We start from the raw sequence: 23,135 nt of genomic DNA on the forward strand, positions 1-23,135 counted from the left end.
ATGTTCTGGTACTTTTGTCATTATGTCTAAGAAAACATGGTTCAAGGGTTATTCTCCCAATTCTAATATCAACCATTTTTAAGCAACTTCATCCAATTTTTCATGTTTTGTTTGGTCTTCAATCAAAGTCCCTTTCAGATCATAATTATGTAATATTCTCCATAAATACTACTACTAAGAAAAAAAGAAAATTTAGCAGACAGTTAGAAGCTCCCTTAAGGGGTACTACACCCCTAGCCAATTTTGTGCCTATTTTTGCATTTTCTCAAAATTATAAGCGCATTGGTGACAAGTAAGATATGTATATTATAGGGGCAAGGACTACAATTCAAGGCAAGTAGTTATTGATTTATTGATCAAATATTGGTTTTCCCTCAATTTTGACTGTAACTCCACAACTGTTGTCTGTGCTGAAATAAAATATCCAGTGCAGTATTCGTAGTCCTTGCCCCTATGATATACATCTCTTACTTGTCACCAATGCGCTATAATTTTTGAGAAAAATGCAAAAATAGGCACAAAATTAGGCAGGGGTGTAGTACCCCCTTAACAATTACACAATAAGGAAACTTGGATCATTTGTATCAATTACACGGTAATCTGGTAGGCGGTTATAGTCATATTATATTGTGTAATTGACATAGGCTTGTCCGGATATATTAATTACGTACCGGTTTATCAAGGCGATACTATTTATCTCCCTCTGTGGCGAATATGGGCAGTTATGGATAGCTAACAATATTGCTAACTTTCAAAATATAACTATTATGATTTTATAACTAAACATAGGAATGTTATCTACGTGTAGATCACATTATTGGTCCAGTAGTTCTGTTACAACGTTAAGTGACATGACAGTTTAAACAGCTGTTGTAATTTACTGCCAAGGAATGAGTAAAAACCACAGTGGGATGCATTATGGGGGTAAATGGGCATGTCTAAAGGAAATATTAATCACACACAGTGGGAGATCTAATTAATATTAATCATTTTAACCTTATTTATTAGAATTTCAAATGTAGAAAGCATAATGCCTTCCTCATAAATTACACAATATTAAAAAAAGATTTTCCCTGAATTGGCAATGTGTAGGCTTACACCTACAGTTTAGTACTCATTCACTTGTTTATGCTCAAAATGAACAATTTTGTGAAATGTTTATAAATTTCAAGTCCGAGCCTGGTCCTATCTTAATTAAGTTCCAACAAACCTTTTAGGTCAATCCACTTGATGAGATCCTCTTTAAAAACATCATGTTCCAATTCAGTTCCCAAAGATTCCAACTTCATACCGCTTAACCACATTATTTCTCAAAGGCTTCCTTTTATTGTATTTTGTGTTGATCTTCCAAAATCAGCCCCTCAGTAAAGTGCAACGCAACAATAACTTGAACACCCTAGGAGGGTGCAGTGCAGGGGGGAATGAGTATGTCTATAATAAGGGAAACCAGCAAAGGCAGTATCTACATTGACCCTTTGCACTGTCATCTCAAAACGAGGTTCTACCCATAGACATACCACCTAGACCTATCACTGACCATCCCTAACCATGGCAGTAGGTGAAGCCACATATCCAAGGTGATTTTGGTCGGGTGGTCGGACGCGGGGAAATAAGCGTTCATGTCTGGAAACGAAAAACGCGATCGTTATGCGTGATTGCTGCGCCGTTATCGCCAGCGTCAAATGCAACATGTTCTGTAGACGCGAACGTGTCTGCTTGTTTGCGTCCGGTTGCGTCCTTGTCAAAATCGTTGCTAAGCAGTGTTGACTTCACTACGCAAACCAAAGTCATAGGTCTAGGTACTTGTTTGTCTGGGGTTCTACCCGCAAAGTGCATGTTGTGTGTGTGTACGCCTGTCAAACGCATGCTTTGATTACTGTGTACGCTTTGCAAAACCCTATTGGCATGTTGTTAGAAAAGCGTGAGAAATAAAAATGCACTTTTTGAGCATGTGTTTGTTTGCAGGGAGAACCTCGTTTTGGTAGCGAGATAGCGGATCCGTGTAAAGGGCAAATACAGGTGTACTGGTCAATGTGCTGCTAATTATAGTGTTTGAGTGGATACATTGGAGTATTCCAGTTGAAATTCACACAAATTCGCTGGCCTGGCTAATGAAACCTTGCATATATGAATTGGGGTGATTGCACCATGGCATCACATGGGATGCATGCATACATAGTGGTTTTCCTTGTAAGATTTTTTGTGGTTAGGGTTAATATGACTGGAGTATTATAGGTCCCTGCCACTGACCATAGGAAGATGACCAATAGACAATGAAGTGGTTGAAAAATCAAATGCCTTAATTCCAGTTACTTGGAAATGACATTTAACATTTCATTTTGGGAACCTATTTGGAACTTTATGAGCGTTAAATCACCCAAATAGCTATTAGAAAACACTTAAAAGTACCATAATAGTTCCCAATAATAGCTTTGTTTATGGCCTAGATGAGCCATTTTGCAAAGAGGGGATTTGTAACATTTCAACTTGTTATATCGTGTTTTTTATCTTACATTGAGGCTTACCATTAATACAAACTGTTTCCACATTTAGAGTTGTATTTTTATATCTTATATGCAATATATTATTATGATATTCTGATTTTTTTATGAGTGTTAAATATAATAAATAAAAGGCATAAATAAAATAAAATACATAAAATGAAATAAGAGATCAAAACAATCAGAACCCATACGAATTAACGAACTGTGTACTCAATTTTCTAACTGACAGCTTATCAAACTGCAGATTGCTAGTGAATCTATGCTCAATTTGAAGCCTTAATCTATCATATAAAATCTCCTTACCCTAACCTTAATCCCTAAATTGAACTCTAACACTGACCTAATTTTGAGAATCTTCAAAATAAACACACAAATTGAATTGGACCAAAAAGTGTTCCCTGACTGTTAGTTTTACACACCATGTCTTTCATAAGAAACCTGTACCAAGTGCAAGAAAAGTACCTTAGGTTTATAATTTCCACTGGATATCATCATCAAGCATAGCTAAAGGAAAATGACATCTGCCGTAACAGAAAAGGCTTATTGTTTCTGAAGGTATGGTGAGAGGTTCAATAAATACAAACCCAAATACCCAAACTGTGTGAGCAAAGCACCTTGTACACAAATTGGAACTGGAAATCATCATTACTTATGTCATTATGCTAAGAAATTGAGTGTCTAGACGTAGAAAAACATTCAACACTAAACAGCCTATGAAATCATTCCAACATAATGTGTACTTGGACCCGCTCTTGGCCTCAAATTATGCTGATATCGTTGTTGGGCAGGAAAAAGCTCCTATGTGTCATAGGCCCCTGAACATGTTTAAAGCAAAACCTCCTATGTAACCTGTTGGTAGTTTTGTTTTAAACATGTTCAGGGGCCAAAAGCACATACACAGTTTTTCTCGCCCAGCGTTGATATTACGATGGGATATTATGCTTACAGTAACATTGTTTGTAATCAAACTTTATCATCACTAATTTTCTGTCTCATAAATGTTGATTTCCTTTGCATAGATTAAGTGACTGTTTTGGAAGTAGTTCAATTTATGTCATCAAAACCGGTCTATTTTTAACCTGGCTCCAATAGTTATCCATAGCAACAGCAACTGTCCTAAGGCACCCATTGTGTGGGTTAATTGATTTGGGGTTGTACACGACAATCCGCTTGATAAAGGGGGCCGATTCTCTGCCAACATCAATTTGTGCAGTCGGCTAATTAGCAATGACAGAGAAACAACACCAAACTGCACTTCTTGTGTCACATGTGGCATGCACTAAGACATGGCTTATGTGCTTATTTCTTGGATATATTTGCAGTTTTATAAACAAGTTAATATTTTTGTCCTTTTTGCTATTTTTAGCATCAAAACATGGTGGAATATGGGTGAGATACATGGAAATCAATGCTTTTTGATAGCAAATTAGTATTTCATAATTAATATGTGGGAAACATTATATTAGTTTGTATAAATTATCAAAAATCAGTAATAAAAAAGTTAGATAAATTAATAAAAATATAGTTTTCTTTTTCTCTGTTCTCTGTACTGCAGCATTTGTGCATACAAAAACATTTTCTGTCAGGTTAAATTCCTTAAAGAGGTAGCTGTTTAAAAATGTTACATTTTGATGCAAACCCCATAACAATTCAATTTCTTGTTACCGAGTTATACAGCAATTTATCAGTTGCTGAAAACAATTAGAAACAAAAGAATGTGAGCAACCTTCTGTAAATATTGTGAATTTTTTGTTCAAAGATGTGAGCAACCTTGTTGCGAATAACTTAAATATTAGCAACATTAGACTCATTCTTCTTGATCATGTCACATACCAATTATAGTTGACAGGTTTCTGGAAAATACCAAGCCTGTCATTTGTTCATGTTGATTCTAATGACACCTGCCCATTAGGATTATCAACCTAAACCAAGTTCACAGGATTCTTGCTAATAAATCCAGTTACATGATACATTAGATAGATGTGACATGACAGCCTGTGCTAATCCAACTATAGATACCAGTAATACCAACAAGTCATACAAAGTCCAGTAAGCATTCTGGCAAAAGAAGGCGCTATCTGCAATAGCTGCCAGTTGTTCATGTTGATGACCCTTGTCCATTAGGATTGTCAACCTAAACCAATTTCACAGAATTCTTGCTAATAATTCCAGTTACATGATACATTAGATAGATGTGACATAGCTGAATGGCAGCTTGTGCTAATCCAACTATAGATACCAGTGATATGAACATGTCATACAAAGTCCAGTCAGCATTCCGAGGGGTTGGCAAAAGAAGGAGCTATCTGCAATAGCTGCCCTATAGACATTTGATTATTTCTGTATTCTATATTTTACGCATCTAAAAATAGCACCCGGCAGCTATTGCAGATGGGGCTTTCTTACTCCTCAGTCAAAAAAACAACAACAAAAAAACAGGCAACAAACAATTCCCTACTAACCTTGGAAGTCTTGATACCAAGAAAACTCTAAATGTCTCAAGTAAACTCTTTCTACATATATTTATAAGTTAATACATTTGTATCTCTGGTTGGGAGTGAAATTGTACAAAATAATGCACACATACCGAGATGCATCTAATGCTGAGATGCACATATACTGAGATGCACACATACTGAGATGCGTCATACTGTGACGCGTCTAATGTACTCCTCCTTCGGGGCTTGTGCATTAGACGCATCAACATCTCAACACAAGTGCATTATTTTGTACAATTTCTCAAGCAACAAGTGATATATGCATTTATTAACCTATTTCACACACAAGAAAAAGTTCTGAGATTTTTGCTATTTTTATAACAAAATTGTCACAAAAAATTTTGGAAAATGCAAGCAAATATAAGGCATCAACTCTCAAGAAAAATGAACTCGTCCAAAAGCACTGCGATGGGCAGTGCGCACCCGTCCAATTATACAAAGTAATTTACTAACATTTGCTCTGATTGGTTCTCATTATCTAGGAATGTATGAATTCAGCCTGTATTATATTATGATTGATAAAGGTTCTTTTTCAGATCCAATTAAAATGATACTACTCACTCAGAAATATTTCAATTCCTATCAGGAATCTTGTTCACTCTGGTACTGGTGTTTCTAGATGTTTTAGCACTCGGCAACAAGAAAGTTTTGTGACGTCATCAAAACCAGACAGAAGTGTTGCCGGTGCTAAAAACATCTAGAAACACCAGTACCAGAGTGAACAAGATTCCTGATAGGAATTGAAATATTTCTGAGTGAGTAGTATCATTTTAATTGGATCTGAAAAAGAACCTTTATCAATCAAATGAACTATGAACGATCCTGATGAATCTGTTTCAAGAGTGTATTATATTACTTTAATTTTGATATTAATTCTTCCCAACAGAAGTTTAAAAATTGAAGAAAAAAAAAACCCTTTTGGATTGTGTCAATATCGTTGCCATGCACCAAACTGTCATTAAGGTACATTTATAAATAGACTTGTTCGCAAGAATTCTTTGAATTTGACCTATTTATTACTTTATATTTAACTTTCCATTTCTCAGGTCTCAAGTTAACTGTGTGATATCAATGTCAATTTCACTGATCAATGCCCTTAAACACAAATAGAATATTGTGAATAACATGCCCTACAATTCACATGACCGTGATTAAATACCCCCACACTATGTGAAGGTGTGAAATCAATGCATTTTTAATGCACTGATGTCACAACTTCAGCGCGGAACAAGACTTAAAATGGTCATTAATCACTGTCATCGAGTATCAACTGTAACTATAGCACTCTGCTTCACGACACAGTAGCAAGGTGTAGTTAACATGTGGATGCACAGTGCAAAGAGCATCAAGTAGAATCTGAACTTGCACATGGACTGAATACACCAACTGTGCTCTGCACATGATGACCACATCCCACTCTGCTTTCATAACCAAACCTTGTTATTATGATAAAGACTTCTGCCGCAACTGAAAAAGGACACAGCCTCATCATATTACACTCTGTTACACTGATCTGTTTAGCACCAAAGTCATCTTTGTTCTGAAGGCTCTTATTAAAATTCCTGACACATGACAACGGCAGGTCAGAACTAGGAAACCTCCCATTTAGTGTGCACCTGGACTGGATCACATTACCCAGGATATATCCCTGCCATGAACAGACTAACTCTCACACCAGCAAAGAGCAGGTAGTCCTAGTACCTTCCCATGTATCAATTGGCATTACTCGGTCAATGAAATGAAATGATTCCTTGTAGTCTCTCTGACAAGTCTTGACTGCTCAAGGAGAGAATATTTCACCCTTCATTATACTGACCTACGTCTCACCAAAGCTGTGTCATCGATGGTGTAAACCTTGCATATGTGATATGATTTGGTTCATGGGGGCCAAAGGCAGCAAATTTGAAATTGAGATAAAGGTAAAAATTTTGTGACTTCTCTCTAGTCAGAAGGTTCTCTAGTCCGTAGGGTCGCTAGTCCGAAAACCAAATTAAGTTCGCTAATCTGAAGGTTCTCTAGTTCAAAGTTCAAAGTTCAAATTTATTTTATCAATCAATATCATACATAGCAAAGCATATATAATAATAACATTGAGTACAATAGATATAGTTTAATAAATATAATAGCAATTAATAATAAGAGTAAATTGCAATAATATTAACAAAAAGATATATTGATAATAATTTGTGATGGTTAATATAACTTGAATACATAATCTATGTAATATATAATACTACTGTTCATGACGTTAATATACAATATATAATAATATGTTTATATGTGGATATAGGCAATTTACAAATCAGATAATTTATCTTAGTTAATATAATAATTAATGTGGCTAAAATAATATTGACTGACGAGGACCCTGCTAAACGCATAGCGTGGAGCTGCAGGGACCTCAATAATTAATCAAATATAATTCATCATGTGTATAAACTGGTGACGGTATAGGGGACAAAACAAAACAATACAATACAAGTTATCCGACTAGATTATAGAAAGCAAAGAATGGAAGAAGAAGAAAGAAGAAAGAATAAGGATAATTGAGCGTAACAGAATAGGGACAGCTGAATGATTATGAGCACACATTACGGGGTAGTAGCATGGCTATAACAACCGATGAGGGTTTTTAAAACAATATTTAAATGAGGCTAAAGAACAGAATTTTTATGTTTGAAGTAAGACTGTTCCAAACCAACGGACCTTGTGAACAGGATGTATTGCTTGCCAGAACAGTATTGGACGGTTCAATAAATGGGTCGTGGCGTGTCTAGTGTCATAATGGTGGGACAGTGTTTGAACTTTAAAAAATTGTTTTCAATGAGGTCAGTAGGTAAAAGGTCATGGGTGAAATTGAAACATAAATGAAGAAAGTTGGATTTTATAAATATCATGAATTTTAAGGGTTTTTAAGGATCACGAAGAGTGGGTCTGTGTGGGCTAGCCAAATAGAATTAGTACATGTGCGAATTACCCTTTTCTGCAATCGAAAGAGTGGTTCAATATTGGAATTATTGGGATCAGCCCAAATCATTGCACCATATGACAAATATGGCAATACAAGGGAATTGTACAGAGTTAGAAGAGACTCTTGAGGCAAGAAGGGTCTGACCTTTCTAATAACTCCATTATATTTAGAAATAATTTTAGAAACATGTTTAGTGTGAGAGGTCCATGACAAATTATGATCAATGAGTATTCCAAGGAATTTGGTGGTCTGAACTTTTTGGATGGGTGTATTATTAATTTTAATATCAATTTCAATATCAGGTTTGTTATTATGTTTATTTTTGAAAATAATATAATTAGTTTTTTAATGTTTAATGATAATTTATTTAGTTTAAACCAATTTGAAATATGATTAAGTTCATTATTAACTATTATTTCTAGTGTCTTAGGGTTTTGATGTGAGAAAAGGATATTCGTGTCATCGGCAAACAAAATAAAATGGGGTTCTTTAGAACAAAGTGGGAGATCATTAATATATAAAAGAAATAATAACGGTCCTAGAATCGATCCTTGAGGAACTCCGCAATTGATATCTGCAGGAGTAGAGAGGGCATTATTAAAGGAAACCTGTTGTTGTCTTCCAGATAGGTAGCTCTTAACCCAATCATTAGCAAGACCTCTGATACCATATTTATTGAGTTTGTCAAGAAGAATGTCATGGTTTATGGTGTCAAAGGCCTTGCTAAGATCTAGGAATATGCCAATTGTGTGAAGTTTGTTGTCCAGGTTGTCCGTTATTTTACAATAAAGTTCGTTAATAGCCATGTATGTGGATCTCTTAGGCCTAAAGCCAAACTGATGGGGAGTTAGAATGTTATGATGCTCAATGAAGTTAAAGATCCGTGCATAGACAATTTTTTCAAGGAGTTTGGAGATAGATGGAAGGATTGATATAGGCCTATAGTTGGTGACATCATGTTTATTATCTGCTTTAAAAATGGGTGTTACATTAGCATGTTTTAGTGCAGTAGGGACAGTTCCTGAGGCAATAGATAAATTGAAGATATGGGAGAGGACACCACAAATGGATGGAATTATTTGTTTTAGAAGATTATTACTTATGTCATCAGTTCCACTACTGTTGCTATTTTTTAAATCAGATGTTAATTTAACAAGTTCTTCTAGTCCGAATATAGAATAAGGAATAGTGTTAAGGTTAGGATTAGGGTGAGTTTGAGTTTGGGTTAGGGTTTAGGGTTAAGGTCTCAGTTTAGCGAGCCTTATTCTATATTCGGACTAGAGAACCTTATTTATTATTTGGACTAGCTAAACCTCGGACTAGGGAACCAGCGAATGGTAAATTACGTGTTCGGACTAGCGAACCTTCGGATTAGAGAACCTTCGGACTAGAGAACCTTCGGACTAGAGAGTTGTCGCCAAAAACATGGAGTAAAAAACACATCACAAAACTTCAGAACTTTAGAACCAAGTATGCTAGACTTTTGGTGTTTCTAGTATATGATAAGCCTTATGCACTCTTTCGCAAATAATCTTCCAAAAAACGGTTGCCGTTGCCGACCTGAAAGTTGTACTTACTAAACATGCTGAACAATGTAACACTTCTGATGATGCCAATGTTTCTCTGTCAAGTAATAGCAACAACAGTGATAACCAAGATGCTCTTAATTTTGGCTTATTAATCAACTAGTACAGTAATTGTTCTATTACTGAAATACCTACATTCCTAACATACTTGGTTGCAAAGTTATAAGCTTTTGTAATGCAAAGTTATGATGTATTTTACAGTTCATTTTTGCCAATATCTCAATCTCACAATCACCTTTGACCTGGTTGGATCAGAGATTGCGACCCATATATCATACTAACCTGCGTCACAGCAAACTCATCTCTGTCATTGATAGTGTTCACCTTAGCTACACCACTCTGCTTCAAGAAATGATATGTTGTGGGCTCTCGGACAAGCTCTAATTCAGCTAAAAGAAAACAAAATACAAACAACAAATCCAAAAAGTAAGCATAAATGTTCGGTTTGTAAATTTAGTTTAAAAAAATGAAAACAAATAATATCAGATGCGATCAGTTCAAATGATTCAGATGGGTGATAAAAACAGAGATAGGATTGAGAGAGCCAATGCATAATGATATGGGCAATCTGCTATATTGGAATCCCACACATAGTGACCAAAATAGTATGCTGGCATTTTTCAGCAAAGGCATACACATTAAATGATAATTGGCCTCTTATCGTGAGCATTACGAAGGATTGCAGAAGTAGCACTTGGCATGCATAATTGGCACAACAGTTTAATGAGTGCACAGCAAAATAATCTAGAGGAACATTCCCCCTTCCAATAGCAGCTCATAAACATGGTAGAAATATCTCAGTTTTGCCCTTTCCCTCATTCAGTCTCACTTACTCACATTGGGTCACAAATATCCTATAAAACCATAATCCTAATTTACATTCAATCTATTTAGAAACTTGTGTTCAGAGTCACATTAAAATACAGTTAGAGCATGCATGCATTCAACATATTTTTATGTCCAGTTCTCATCCAATCAGAATGCAGCTACCTCCATGGTATGCCTATTATTGTCTGCATCACAAGTGTATTTCTTACATCTTGATTGTTTACTATACCTGAACTGAAGAGCACTCATCACCAGACAGGCTTTCTTACTTCAATAAGAGGCCACTTTAAGTCTCAAGAGTAAGAAACACACTATTTTGTTCTTTGTTTCACCCAAATCGTAAAATATTGTGCTTCCACAACCAAGACGGGGGAAGAGGAAGGGGAGCACCCTCCCCCTGTGAGCTCCTCCCCTGAGATGCTGGCCGCTGATATTTTAAAGATTTTCAGGCCTTTTTTGACCATTTTTTTGACCAACTGTGGCCTCCAGCTCCCCTAGAAGTCATCTTGCCATCCTTTGCCACCCTCTGAAAAAGCCTTGCTACACATCCATAAGGTTTTTTAAAAACTTTGGTAAAATAAGTAAACAAGTCATTATTTGGGATGTCACAAACATTATGAAGGTAAGATTGAATCCTGCAATGAACATAAATATGTTAACCCCCTCAGCACTACCTGCCGATCTAATATTGCCTCTGATTGGTTAATTACATGTTATTTTCACTTTAATCACCAATCAGAATGGAGGTTTGCAAATAATTCAACCCAATTTTATGTGTGATGAAATTATTCTAACAATGTTGCTGATTGGGCCAATTGGTAATGAAAACTTCATTTCGGCCAATCGGCAGGTAGTTCTCATGGGGTTAAGCATTACTCAGTTACAGACAAGAAGTCGCACACATTTTTGAAGCATTTATACCACTTACTGAGTAGTAGCTCAGGTGCACCAGCCAGGAGTTGATAGAATATATGAAAATTTCTTTCTCCGGTTGCTTGATGAATTACTCTGGATTTCTCTAACAAATCTACAAAAGAGAATGTGAAATATATGACAAGTTAGAAATTCATTTTCTACTTTACCCTCACCTTACCCTTCTTGTGCAAATCATTCAATTTGTTCTCTTTTATTTTCTATTGTTTTTTCTGCATCTCTCAACTATCTCTTTTCATTTCATCTCTCTCACTCTCTATCCTTCTCTGCACTCACTCCTTCCTTCTTGCCTCCCCTCCACTCTCTTCTTTCCCCTTTCTGACTCTCACCCATTCCTTTTCTTTTGCAATCTCGCCCTCCTGTTCCTGCTCTCCTCTCCCATTCCCTCTTGCTGTTTGCACATATCCCCCTTTTGCTTTCTCTACTATCCCTCCCTCTCCTCTTCCTTTTATTCCTCTATTCTGTGCAGCACTTAACATGTAAAAAATAAAATTTAGGCCATCTCGAGACTAAATTTAATACTTTGTCAGATTGGCTAAGTTTTTGACACTTACATTTTGTAATAACTCCTCCAACAGGTTCCCCCTTGAAGTCAAATTCTATATCCATGTACTTTCCCTGTAAACCAAACAATAAATAGCATTGTCAGATTATTAGTGCAGGTCTAAGCCAAGGCAAATCTATGTGGAAAACTCAGTTTATTCAATTGTAGCCATATAACAGGGCAAATCTATACAAGATACGAAATTGAGATCAGCATGGATTTGTGAATCACGCTTTGGGACTGTCAACGCAGCACAAATTTCACAGTAAAAGCATGAGTGCAACACTATAAATAAGTAATGTGTTAATACACATCACACAATGTGTCACAAGCACACCTTAAATGTTGCATGATAAAAGCGGTGTTTGGAGAAAATTGTTTTAGGAAGTCACCACACAGTACAGCATCACTCTATGCCCATTTGGAACACAATGCACTATTCCAGTTGCAATCTATACACCCCTATGGGAAAAAATGACCATAATCTTCCACACAGGGAGTGCAAATTTCAAGTGGGGTTACCTGAATGTGTGACTCAATTTTAAATCTGCACCCCCTGTGTTTTGGGAGATTAAGGCCATCTCTAACATAGAAGGTGTGTGGATTTCAACTGGAATAGCCCAATGCAGGCCAAAGACACCCCACATTGATGTACATTATAGATCTAAAATATTCCAATGTGTCAAGACTAAGTTCCTAACCTCAATTTGTTTGTACATTCACCAAATGACCTTTGAATATGTTGGGTATAAAAACTCATACCCTACAACTTGAGGTCAAATTCTGAGCTGTGATTGTCTAATGGGGATTGAACTGTGCATTTGGAAATTAGACCATTTTGACTGTGCTATGCTCTCTCATATAGATTGCCCCTATATGTACTATCACATCAAATTGAAATGAATTCTAAATGAATTCTAAATTCACCTATATAATACTTTGTTACGAAATTGATAAAATATTCAAATTTTGTTACAAGTAGGCAAAAGTGCCTTTTAGATAGCTTTGTTCAACACTTGAAATGTATTCCGCAAACAAATATTCAAATTTGAATGACTGGAAATAGATTTAAGTCTTAACAATATTTAATATTTAATCCACTCTATTTCTCCAACAATCAAAAAATACATACACCTGCGTAATGTATAAAGAGTCATTAAAAATGTTCTGTATCCCACCTCATTACTTTAATCTGTATATAGTAGCTTCTTCTTCTTTCACAGCTAATACATTTCAGTAATGTCTTCAAATTGTGTGGGTTGACTTATACATGTAGCGGTACCCTTCAGTTTTTTGAAAATTACATGTTCTATTCAGTTGATGTGTCTTGTCAAGAATCTATACAATCTAATTTGTTTTCAGCTATACATTATGAGAGGAAAGTGGATAGTCATCTAAGACAGTGTGCTCTCTGTTGATCCACAAGGATTGTGTGATAACGCTTTCGCGTAATACACATGCAAACCAATGATGCGGTTCAGTGGCTTTGTGATGGTTTCGTTCATTTAAAACAACGGGAATGGCCTCACAAAGTAACTTGTAATTTTCTGGAAAAATCAAATTATACCTAAAACTGAATAAGAATGAGCCGGCATCCACTACTCAAAAATATTGGCCAGCCCATCCATTATGACACAATATTGGATAGGCAAAAGATAAAATCCTATCTTGTATTCCCTAATTGTCTGCTCTTGTTGAAGACCTGTGATATTTGTTGGATTAAAGAAGACACTTTCTGCTTTATATCAACAAGTATTTTCATTCAATGTATTTGTTAGCAAGAACTGTTTAATTTAAAATAGTGTGAAATAAAAAGTATCACTTACAAATCTGGATGAATTATCATTCCTAGTTGTTTTTGCATTGCCAAAAGCTGAAAGAGAAAATACATAAGAAGGTAAGAAAAACAAATATGATCGTTAAAATGGAAACTCCTGGTAAACAAGACTATTAACATGCCAAAGATCACTGGTTAATCAAACAAATATGATAAATATTTAAGTGACCATTATACAGATGGATTCAGAGTTCAGACACAGGACAAAGTGTTGCTAAATGTAGAATTTACTCATTCCAAATGGCTGAGTTCACTTAACTCTTGATGTCTGTGAATAAGATGTTAGTCCTTATGCACTCTGGATGTACAACATCATACCCAGAAAGAATACCCAGCATTCACTGGATGGAATTAGGTATTGGTGTATGACTATATTTTGACCACCATTAACCAAAATTAGCCTGTGTTATCTTGTATTGCATCTTAAATATGCTATTTGTACAAACCGTGTAAAGGTGATGGTAGTTCACAAAACAGATATTTGACTAGTCTTTATATGTTACTGGATACAAATGTTGATTCATTTCAGGAAATAAATATATAAACACAATATTAGAGATTGAAGTCCATGACAGGGTGTGAATGCTTCCTGTCTTGAATTGCATTGGCTACATTTCTTTTAGGATGTGTAGGTCTATATTCTACAGGTAAAGATTGAAACTAGTTGAAAGGGTTATCAATCCCAGGTAAACCTCACTTCCTGTTTTGACAATTCTGCCAGCTTGCTACTACTGCCCTGACATGGGATAGGCAGTGGGTTAAGCACTTTAATTTCACACAAAAATAGATCTACTTTGGTGTTTACTACATCACTACCAAACTTGAGATGAAACAAAGTGTAGGTTATTTTGAAGCAGAATGTTCCTTATCTTTATCCCAAGCATCACACTTTATGAAGTACAAGTGCCATTGAGTCCAGGGCTCTGTCCAAGTTTTTAAAAGTTTAGTTTAACTGTCATGATGTGGGAAGAAGTTTAAAAAGAAGTTAATAGAAACATCCTTTGGTTGTTTCGAACAGCCTGTGAGCAATTGGTAAGGTTGCTATATGAAACTTTTGTACACAAATCAGAGGTTACCAGCTTTTGCTTTAGCACCTTCTTTGCCATTGCCACTCACAACTCCTCCAATACAATAACTTCTGCACATTTCCTTGCCACCATAGGATCTCTCTAGCTATACATTGGTTCACCTCAAGTTTGATAGTGACGTAGGTGCGTATTTTGCTGGTCAGAGTATCACATCGTACACATGATATCAATCGCGCAGAGCGTACACACACACATATAAAAGGGTGATTTGTCAACATGCTTAAAATACAACCACGAAAAAGCACAGAAATCACTACCAAACTTGAGGTGCGCCAAATAATATGCCATCGATGTTCTTACCTTCTAATACTGGGTTACTTTGAAGCAGTTGTTCCTTGACTTTGTCTACTTCTTTGCCTTTACCACACACAGCTGCAACATACTGCATTACTATTTTACTTGCCTCTGTAATACAATTAGGAAATAACATTATCAAAACATGCAGGCTGTAAGTCTTCTGTTTCACTTTTTTTTCTTCAGATTTGTGTAATTTTGTCTGGGAATATAGTAAACTGGTAAAGTTCCTTGTGACTTAAAGTAAAGCCTAAACCTAGATGCTTACCTTTTTTATCATTATTGAATAGGTCACATGACTCTGGAGGTAACGGAAGGGTGAATATTGCTGTAAATACCCACCAAGTCTGCCCAAGTGGGGACAAAACAACTCACAGTTTGTTCCTCTTTTTTACCAGAAATCAAAAGATTTGACCAAATTTTACTGAAATTTTCATTTAAAAAATGGTCTTATTACTTGGTAATTGAGTGATAGATAAATACAAATAAAGGTCAAAGGTCAACATTTATAAACAGGGACAATTGGGTGACAAGGCCTTCAAAAAGGTGTCATAAGGTGTCATCTTCTTTTTTTCTCTTTTAAAACATTGGAGTGTCCCTACCACAACTCTATCCAGAATAAATGGAGTATGAGCAAGTTAATTGATGACCATCTTTTCAAGTAAGCCTCATTATGTCACTATTCCTAAATGGTAATCTATGAAGCGTGTGCTTGTAATGGCATGTATGGCTATCTATCAAGCTTATTAAGTGAAATATTGCCGCAGTGCTGGAATTAAATACCTTGCTGATGCAGTTAACCATATGAATCACAGCCATTATATGAATTAAGACCCCAGGTCAAAACTGACCCTGTAAATAATACAAATTGGAAAAAACTAAACAAATACGCTAAAGGCAGGGCCATAGATGGGAGTTGACAAGCAATAAGTAATTTTGTCCTTTTATTACATTTTCATTCCATCTTTTACTTGCTTTCTCGCTTTTTTTCTCTCTTTATTTACTGCTCATATATCAACAAGGCAATTAGCTGGCTCACATGCCTGAATGTATGCAATAGCCTTGCTAATGGTCTGGAGTATGGAGAACAAAATGTACACTTTGGTACAAAGTAATTATAAAGTAGCACTTTTTCAGAGAAAATTGCAGTAAGCGCCAATTCTCTAAACCATTTTGAACCCTGCAGCTATAACTGAAATGTTATCCTCAGTCCCACATCCCTTACACCCACCCTCCTTCCTGATTAGCCCATATCATAACAGAATATCCAGCCAATCTTGTCACTACACAGCATACTAGAACAGATTTAAGACATTGCAGAGGCAGTTACGGCACGTATCACAACAAATATCAGGTGGTATAATTGGGCTGGGTACTTCAGTTGTATTGATAGATGCTTTGACTGATAAATTATATCTGAAAGGCTTCCTCTTTCATCCCATTGAACTGTTTACTCTCCTGTCAATGCATACATGGACATCATTGGAAAGGCCAAATGCTCACATCAGGGCTATTATATAGAAAAGTTGGATCAAGTTCCACCTGAACTGCTCAGACATTCTACCATTATGGGTTAATAATAATCAGGTTTGAGTCCTGTAGGGCACAAACATTTGAATTGAATTTAAGAGCGATATTGCTACTTCTATAATCCATAAAGTGGATTTGAACACTTCGTTCTATCTTTTAATATCGGAACATTTCAAGGAGAAATCTGAAAGCAATGATGTAAATCCTATTCCATATATCTAATGTATTTCTGTACTGGGTGATTGGAATAAACATAATACTGTTACCAATACCTCCATTAAGTCGTGTCTGGAAAACAAGTGTATCTCTTTCTTCTATATACTATCACTTTCAAATGGGTCAAGCAGATATTTGGTTTTTCATTTACATGATTTGCAAACCTAATCAGACCCGGGTACCCCAAAATGTTTGTTTCTGTTCCTTCCTGAAATGTCTCGATGACTTCCCGGGGATGACTTACATACTTTTTCCGATTGCGAAATTTATATCAATGAGATCATTTACACAATAAGAGATAAATATTTCTCAAATTTGATATGTAAAGTGTTGATGTGTGTGCAGGTGCGGGTAAGGGGGTGATTGTGCTTGTATTGTATGTGTGTAATGTGGATGTATATTTGGGGTGGGTGGGGCGATGTGTGTGAGAGGGTGATTGTGTGAGCCTTTCATAGCACCCCAAAACGAGAACATTTATACAATATTTTTTCTCCACAAACCCTGGACACACAGCAAAAGGAGAAAGTCCATGGTCTCCTGAATACATTGTCTGTGCAAGAGGGCACCAATGGCCAAAAAATACTATTGAAAGTATGACTTCATGGCGTGGGGGGGGTAAGGGGCTCTCCTAGACATGATGAAGCAGGATTGGATCAATGTGTGTGGAGGGGTGTGTGAACCGTGTCTACAGAATGGTATAGTGTGTGAACTGTGTCTACAGAATGGTAGTTGTGTGAACTGTGTATACCGAATGGTATAGTGACTATAAGAATATGTGCTTCGGCTTAAAGTTGATGTCCTAGCTTGCTTGGCCACCCGTATGTGTATATGAAGGGGGAGTGTAGGGGTGGGTGGGTGTCTGTCTTTGTCTGGGGTGTGTACATTTGTAAAAACCTGCAACTGTGGATCTTGATTTGAGTTTTTACCACCTAAATGGGGACACAACTGCAACCATGGATGTTCACAGTTGCCAGGGTGTCTACATTTGGTATGTACAAAGTCTGGTATGTCCAATGGGTGTCCTTGGTGTGTCCAGCAGTGTCCTCGGTTGGGTGGTAAATATTCGGTTCATGGGCTCCACAGTTGGACAGTTGTTTTGCAGGTCTTTTAAAGTGGGGGATGTATGTGTGTATATGTGATAATGCTGTTATTTCTATATAGGTCAATGCCTTTATAGCAGACAGTTAGCATCAGCTTTAAAGTGCTGTTTTTAAGCACCTGTTTGCTTTCCCAGAATAGATGACTGTGGAATACAGATATACTGTACTGAATAAGCCTGTCATATTCAATTGAACATCAACCCATAAACTTTAATTGACCCAGTCTTTAGGGTACAAAGAGGATCCAAATATATCTATATTTTGAAGTAATTTCCTCTGAGCTGAATGTTGGCATTTATCGTTACCCTATGTGAAGACATACCATGTCACCAAAGGAACATCAACTTTATGTCCTTGCTTTCACAGTGCATTGGGCTATTCCAGTTAAAACCCATACACCCCCCTCCCATGCAAGACATGACCATAAATTCCCATACAGGGAATGTGAATTTCAAATGGAGTCATCCATTCAGGTAATCCATTTGAAATTCACACTCCCTGTGCAAAAGATTAAGGTCATGTCTTCCATAGGTGTATGGATTTCAACTAGAATATCCCAATATTCCATCAAAAGTTAAATAAATCTGGGTTTTGTTCCCCAAGAGCAATCAGTGTCTGCATGGTGCTTCACATCCTGCCAAGTGAAAAAATAGCAGTGTTTGAAATGGGCTCTATTTTTTTGTAAAAAAGTCAAGCCCACTTGATGCGGATTTTGTGTGAACCTGGAGCTACTTGCAACACAATTTATTCCGGCATGCAAATATGAGATATTGATACTTTTTGGCCAGTTGACAGTTTTGAGACTCCAAAAATCTGAGAACTTTGCAACGCTCTAATCACGTAAACACAACGGCATGCAAAGCTGGCATTATTTGTCAGACATGCATGATCACCTAGGGATCTTTGACTGGCGAATAGTCTGTAATGTTGGCCTTTATCTTCTTTTCTTTGACTGAAATTTCAATTAAAATGGACCCTTTGTCCTCTTTTTTGACATAATTTTATTCAGGCAGAAGAACTGAATCTCTTGACAGGTTGTTCAGTATTTACAACTGTTGCCAAGTCCCCATGCTACGCTTCCCTGCAACATTGTTCCATCTTCTCCATCTATTCTATAAATAGCCTCAAACTGTCTGAATAAATGTTGCATAAGGCAAAGATTTCAGTTATCTAAAGGGTGATCTTACCTGTTTTTCCTGCACCACTCTCCCCTGATATGATGATACATTGATCTCTGTTCTTATCACGCATGGCTCTGTAGGCATCATCTGTTATAGCATAGCTGAGATGTAATGGGAAGAGGAAAGGATTAAAGATGGTGGATTGATAGAGCTAAAACAACAACCACATACACTCAATTATGATAAAACAGTTTGTTTTCGCAAGCAAGCTGAGACAAGGTATACGCTGGCGAAGTTACGTAATAATCGGATTAACTACCATAGCAATATGTACAAACAATTTTTTTTGATTATACCGCGCTGCACTACAACGTTCATGCGGTACCTCTGCATTGAATCATAGATGTCAAAGAAATGCTAATCACTTGCACCTGTAAGATTAGTCTCATTGAAAAGAGGGGTATTGTATTCAATCTATTATATGATTGAAGACAGGTGATGAGTGCAACCTGCTTGTAGTGCAGCGCGTATATTCAAAATTGTTTGTACCTATTGCTATGGTAGTTAATCCGATTAATTACGTAACTCGCCAGCGTATAGGTAAGTCTGTGCCATGCAGTGCTAAATGCTTAGGCTATCCTCTCTGTATTATGTATGCATGGCCCAGTTGTTTCATCTGAGAGATGTTAAATTTGTTCACTATGTTCAGGCCACGGTATGATCTATCCCAGCCATAAGCTACTATCACTTTTCCATCCATGTGGTACAAATGCTCTGACCATAGTGGATCTAAAGTTTGTTCGGCTTATAATTGGCAAAACATTTTGTTATTGCGCTTGTCAATTAAGTCCCAACTTTAATATGCTTGTGTAAATTCACATATAAGCATTTTCCAGTTGCGCATTAAGCAACTCGTAACTGGTGTAGGTGCTATGCCCAACTGAGTGCACCCTTCTATATCAATACACCATATTATGAGTCTTATTTTTTTGCCAATTATAAGCTGAATAAACTTTAGTGCATGTCTCTTCTTTCTGAAAATGTTTTGGAACTTAACACTCTTGCCATAAGAAGTTTCAGTCAATATCATACTGTAAGGGAAATATTTGGGCATTATTCTGTCAGTATTTTGCTAGGAGCACACCACTCTACCTTACAGAGTAAACCTACTTACTTTCATAGTATATGCCAGGTACCTAATATACTTGGGTGGAGAGATTCAGTAGAGTTGAAGTGCTTTGACAATGCACAACATGGCAACCGCACTGTCATGGACCAAGTATAAGGCTTGTTAAAATTTTCGAATATTAACTTCCCCATCAACATCACAAATATTTCACACCAGCAGACATAAAAAGTGGAAAAGAGGCAAATGAATGCCTTGGCAAGATCCCAAGCTCCCAGACAAGGGAAAGTAAAACATTTGATGCCAATTGCAATGCTGAAGGGTACCCCTCCTCCAAGATGTGTTTTCCTTTAGTATTAAAGGTGAAAGCACTTCCCCAAGTACCACACTACTGCTTCAGTTTTCGAACCCATAAGTTTGTGATTATGAGTTAAACCTGTACCATTTTGTGCATTGACAAAATACATTGTACTATGAAAGAATAACAGAACCTTTGTGTATACTTACATGTGAGGAGGCAATTCATATAGGTTCATGCCCCTATATTCTTGTATCTTTTCTAATGAGTACAGAGGTAGCTTCTTATAAGGGTTCATGGATACCACAACACTGCCAATATAGGTCTGCAAGAAAGCAAACAAATCAAGCAAAAATGTCAGAATAACAGAAAAATTCATTATGATATACACATTGTTGACAGATACAGTTTACACTATTTTCTGATTCACCAGAACATTCTGTAAATAATCAAGAAAATTGCATGTAGAGCAAATTCAATAATTCTGCAACTAGAGCACAACACAATTTCATTCAATAACTATCTCAAGCAAATGTTTCATTTAGAACCTCAGGGCTCAGTACACCATTCAATTGCATGCCTACTTATTGCTTTTTGCCATTTGAGATGAAACTTGAATACAAAATAGGGGTCACATCAATAAACCCCTACTTTCCGCTGCTTACTAAATAAGATGGGTCCGGATGCTTGTTATCTCCCTTTGAGGTAATCAAATCAAATTTCAGGAAACTTTGACACAAATGTTTCCCCCTAATATGAAAATCTGCAAACCTATGTAATAAGAATCGGAGCAAGAATTGATCCGATGATATAAACCTGTTTTCAGTGCCTATATTTGTAAAGGTTCGAATTTAGAGAATATTCACTAGGATCCACAACATGCTCATCTATCAGGGTACATTTCATTAACCCCCAATACAGTTGCACAATCATTGAAAGACCTTTGAAAATTTGGGTACACAAACTCATACTCCGCAACTTGAGGTCAAGTTTTGCTCTATGATGCTATAATTTGAGGTTATTGAACTATTGCATTGGGATGGGGCCATTGTGGTCCATAGTGATTTGGCAAGTTGACCTGAATGCAGTAAAATATATACATAGATAAATATAGAACATCCAAGGAAGAATAGATCCATCCTCTTTCTTTACGATGCTCTGAAAACTTGATTCTGCACATCTAATATCTCTGCTACAAACATAACCCAGTTCTGTCACTCTCCAGAATGTGGACATGCTCATGGAAAGGAATGGAAAATTACTCCTTTTGTATTAAAACACCACTTTATTTGTAGCAAAGTCTCCTTAAATACACCCTTTTGTGAGATTACCATATAAACAGAAAGTACACTCTAAAACACCAAGTTACTGAAGGAAATATTTAAAATTTATAAAAGGCTCCCCCCCCAAAAAAATGGTGAAAATTTGATGTGATATTCCAAAACACCTCCCTTTCAAAAAGTTTTCCACAAGCGTATGCATGCACGCCATAGTTTGGGGAATGACAGGACCAGGAAATATACTTAGCACTGGCCAAATTGTTCTGGAAATATGTTATTGTTTTCTGTAAGTAAATCAAGGAACGAAGAATTTATCCCCTTTAGGACAATTTTAAAACCAATTACCCATACCCGATACAATGTAACATTTTTGATACTGCAAATCATTGTAATATCCCACGCAAACAACACTAGAGTCTCAAACATCATCCGTCAGGGCAAAGTTCTTTATTTTGAGCTGTGATTGTTAACAAACCATGGACTAAAGAGACTGATTAACCCCAAACAATCAAAGTCTCAGCATCATCCGATAATGAGGGCCGATCGTTCCATGAAATGCGACAGGCAAAACTGCAACACAAGTACCGTGTATTTTTACAGACACACAACGCAGGCATGCAACGCTGGCATGATTGTCAGACATGGCACGATCGGCCCTCATGAATATGCGAAAATTCACAGCATACAATGCACAGGGACTTTGACTGCTGGAAAATAGTCTGTGTCGCAAGTAATAAGACTATTTTGGCTCATAGAGCAACATGGGATGATGATCCAATTTCCATCTCTGACAGCGCTGATTATCTTAAATCCCTTCCGGATTTACACTTTTCTCACATACTCAATTGCTCAAAGAAACACAATGCTGCCTACATACATCCTTCTTTTTTTTTTTTTTTTTTTTTTACTTGGAACTGATGACATTTTGGAAGAGAAGTTTGACATTTCCTTTTTCACACTGGGGCAATGATGTTATCAAACCTAAATCGGTTCAGTTTCAATTTGATGTTAAAATATCAAAGTTTAGTTGAAAATCTGTTCAGCTATAATAATACAATACAGTGTTTGGACTTGTTACTTGTATGCAACTCATTGTTGTATTTAATAAAAATTCCTTTAAAAAAGAAATGGGGCGCCCAATGGGAGCTTTGATCTGATGTGCTGAAATCCGGGGACTCCCACTTTGGGGTGACACGTATGTAAGGCTGTTAAGACCGCAGAAAGCAGAATCTTAAAATAAATTTAGAATAACATGATTTTAATAATAAAGCTGATCTGTACAATCCACATATTCAAACAAAATTGGCTACTGCTATTTTTCACTATGCAATCTAGGTCCTGATAATGACAAATGAAGTTGTATACTTGTGTCCCGGGACTT

The 23,135-nt window shown here is 36.5% G+C and overlaps 1 protein-coding gene across 1 annotated transcript in view; it reads right to left on the bottom strand.

Annotated features, from left to right (window-relative positions):
* The window catches only part of LOC140142083 (unconventional myosin-Ia-like), a 115,344-nt gene that overhangs the window by 30,949 nt on the left and 61,260 nt on the right, over positions 1–23,135 (bottom strand). The window contains 7 exon segments of the mRNA XM_072164035.1: positions 9,842–9,948; positions 11,316–11,414; positions 11,875–11,938; positions 13,691–13,737; positions 15,090–15,194; positions 19,117–19,211; positions 20,684–20,799. Coding sequence (XP_072020136.1) covers positions 9,842–9,948; positions 11,316–11,414; positions 11,875–11,938; positions 13,691–13,737; positions 15,090–15,194; positions 19,117–19,211; positions 20,684–20,799 — 633 coding nt within the window.

Source organism: Amphiura filiformis, chromosome 20, assembly GCF_039555335.1.
Source record: "Amphiura filiformis chromosome 20, Afil_fr2py, whole genome shotgun sequence".
Lineage (NCBI taxonomy): Eukaryota > Metazoa > Echinodermata > Ophiuroidea > Amphilepidida > Amphiuridae > Amphiura > Amphiura filiformis.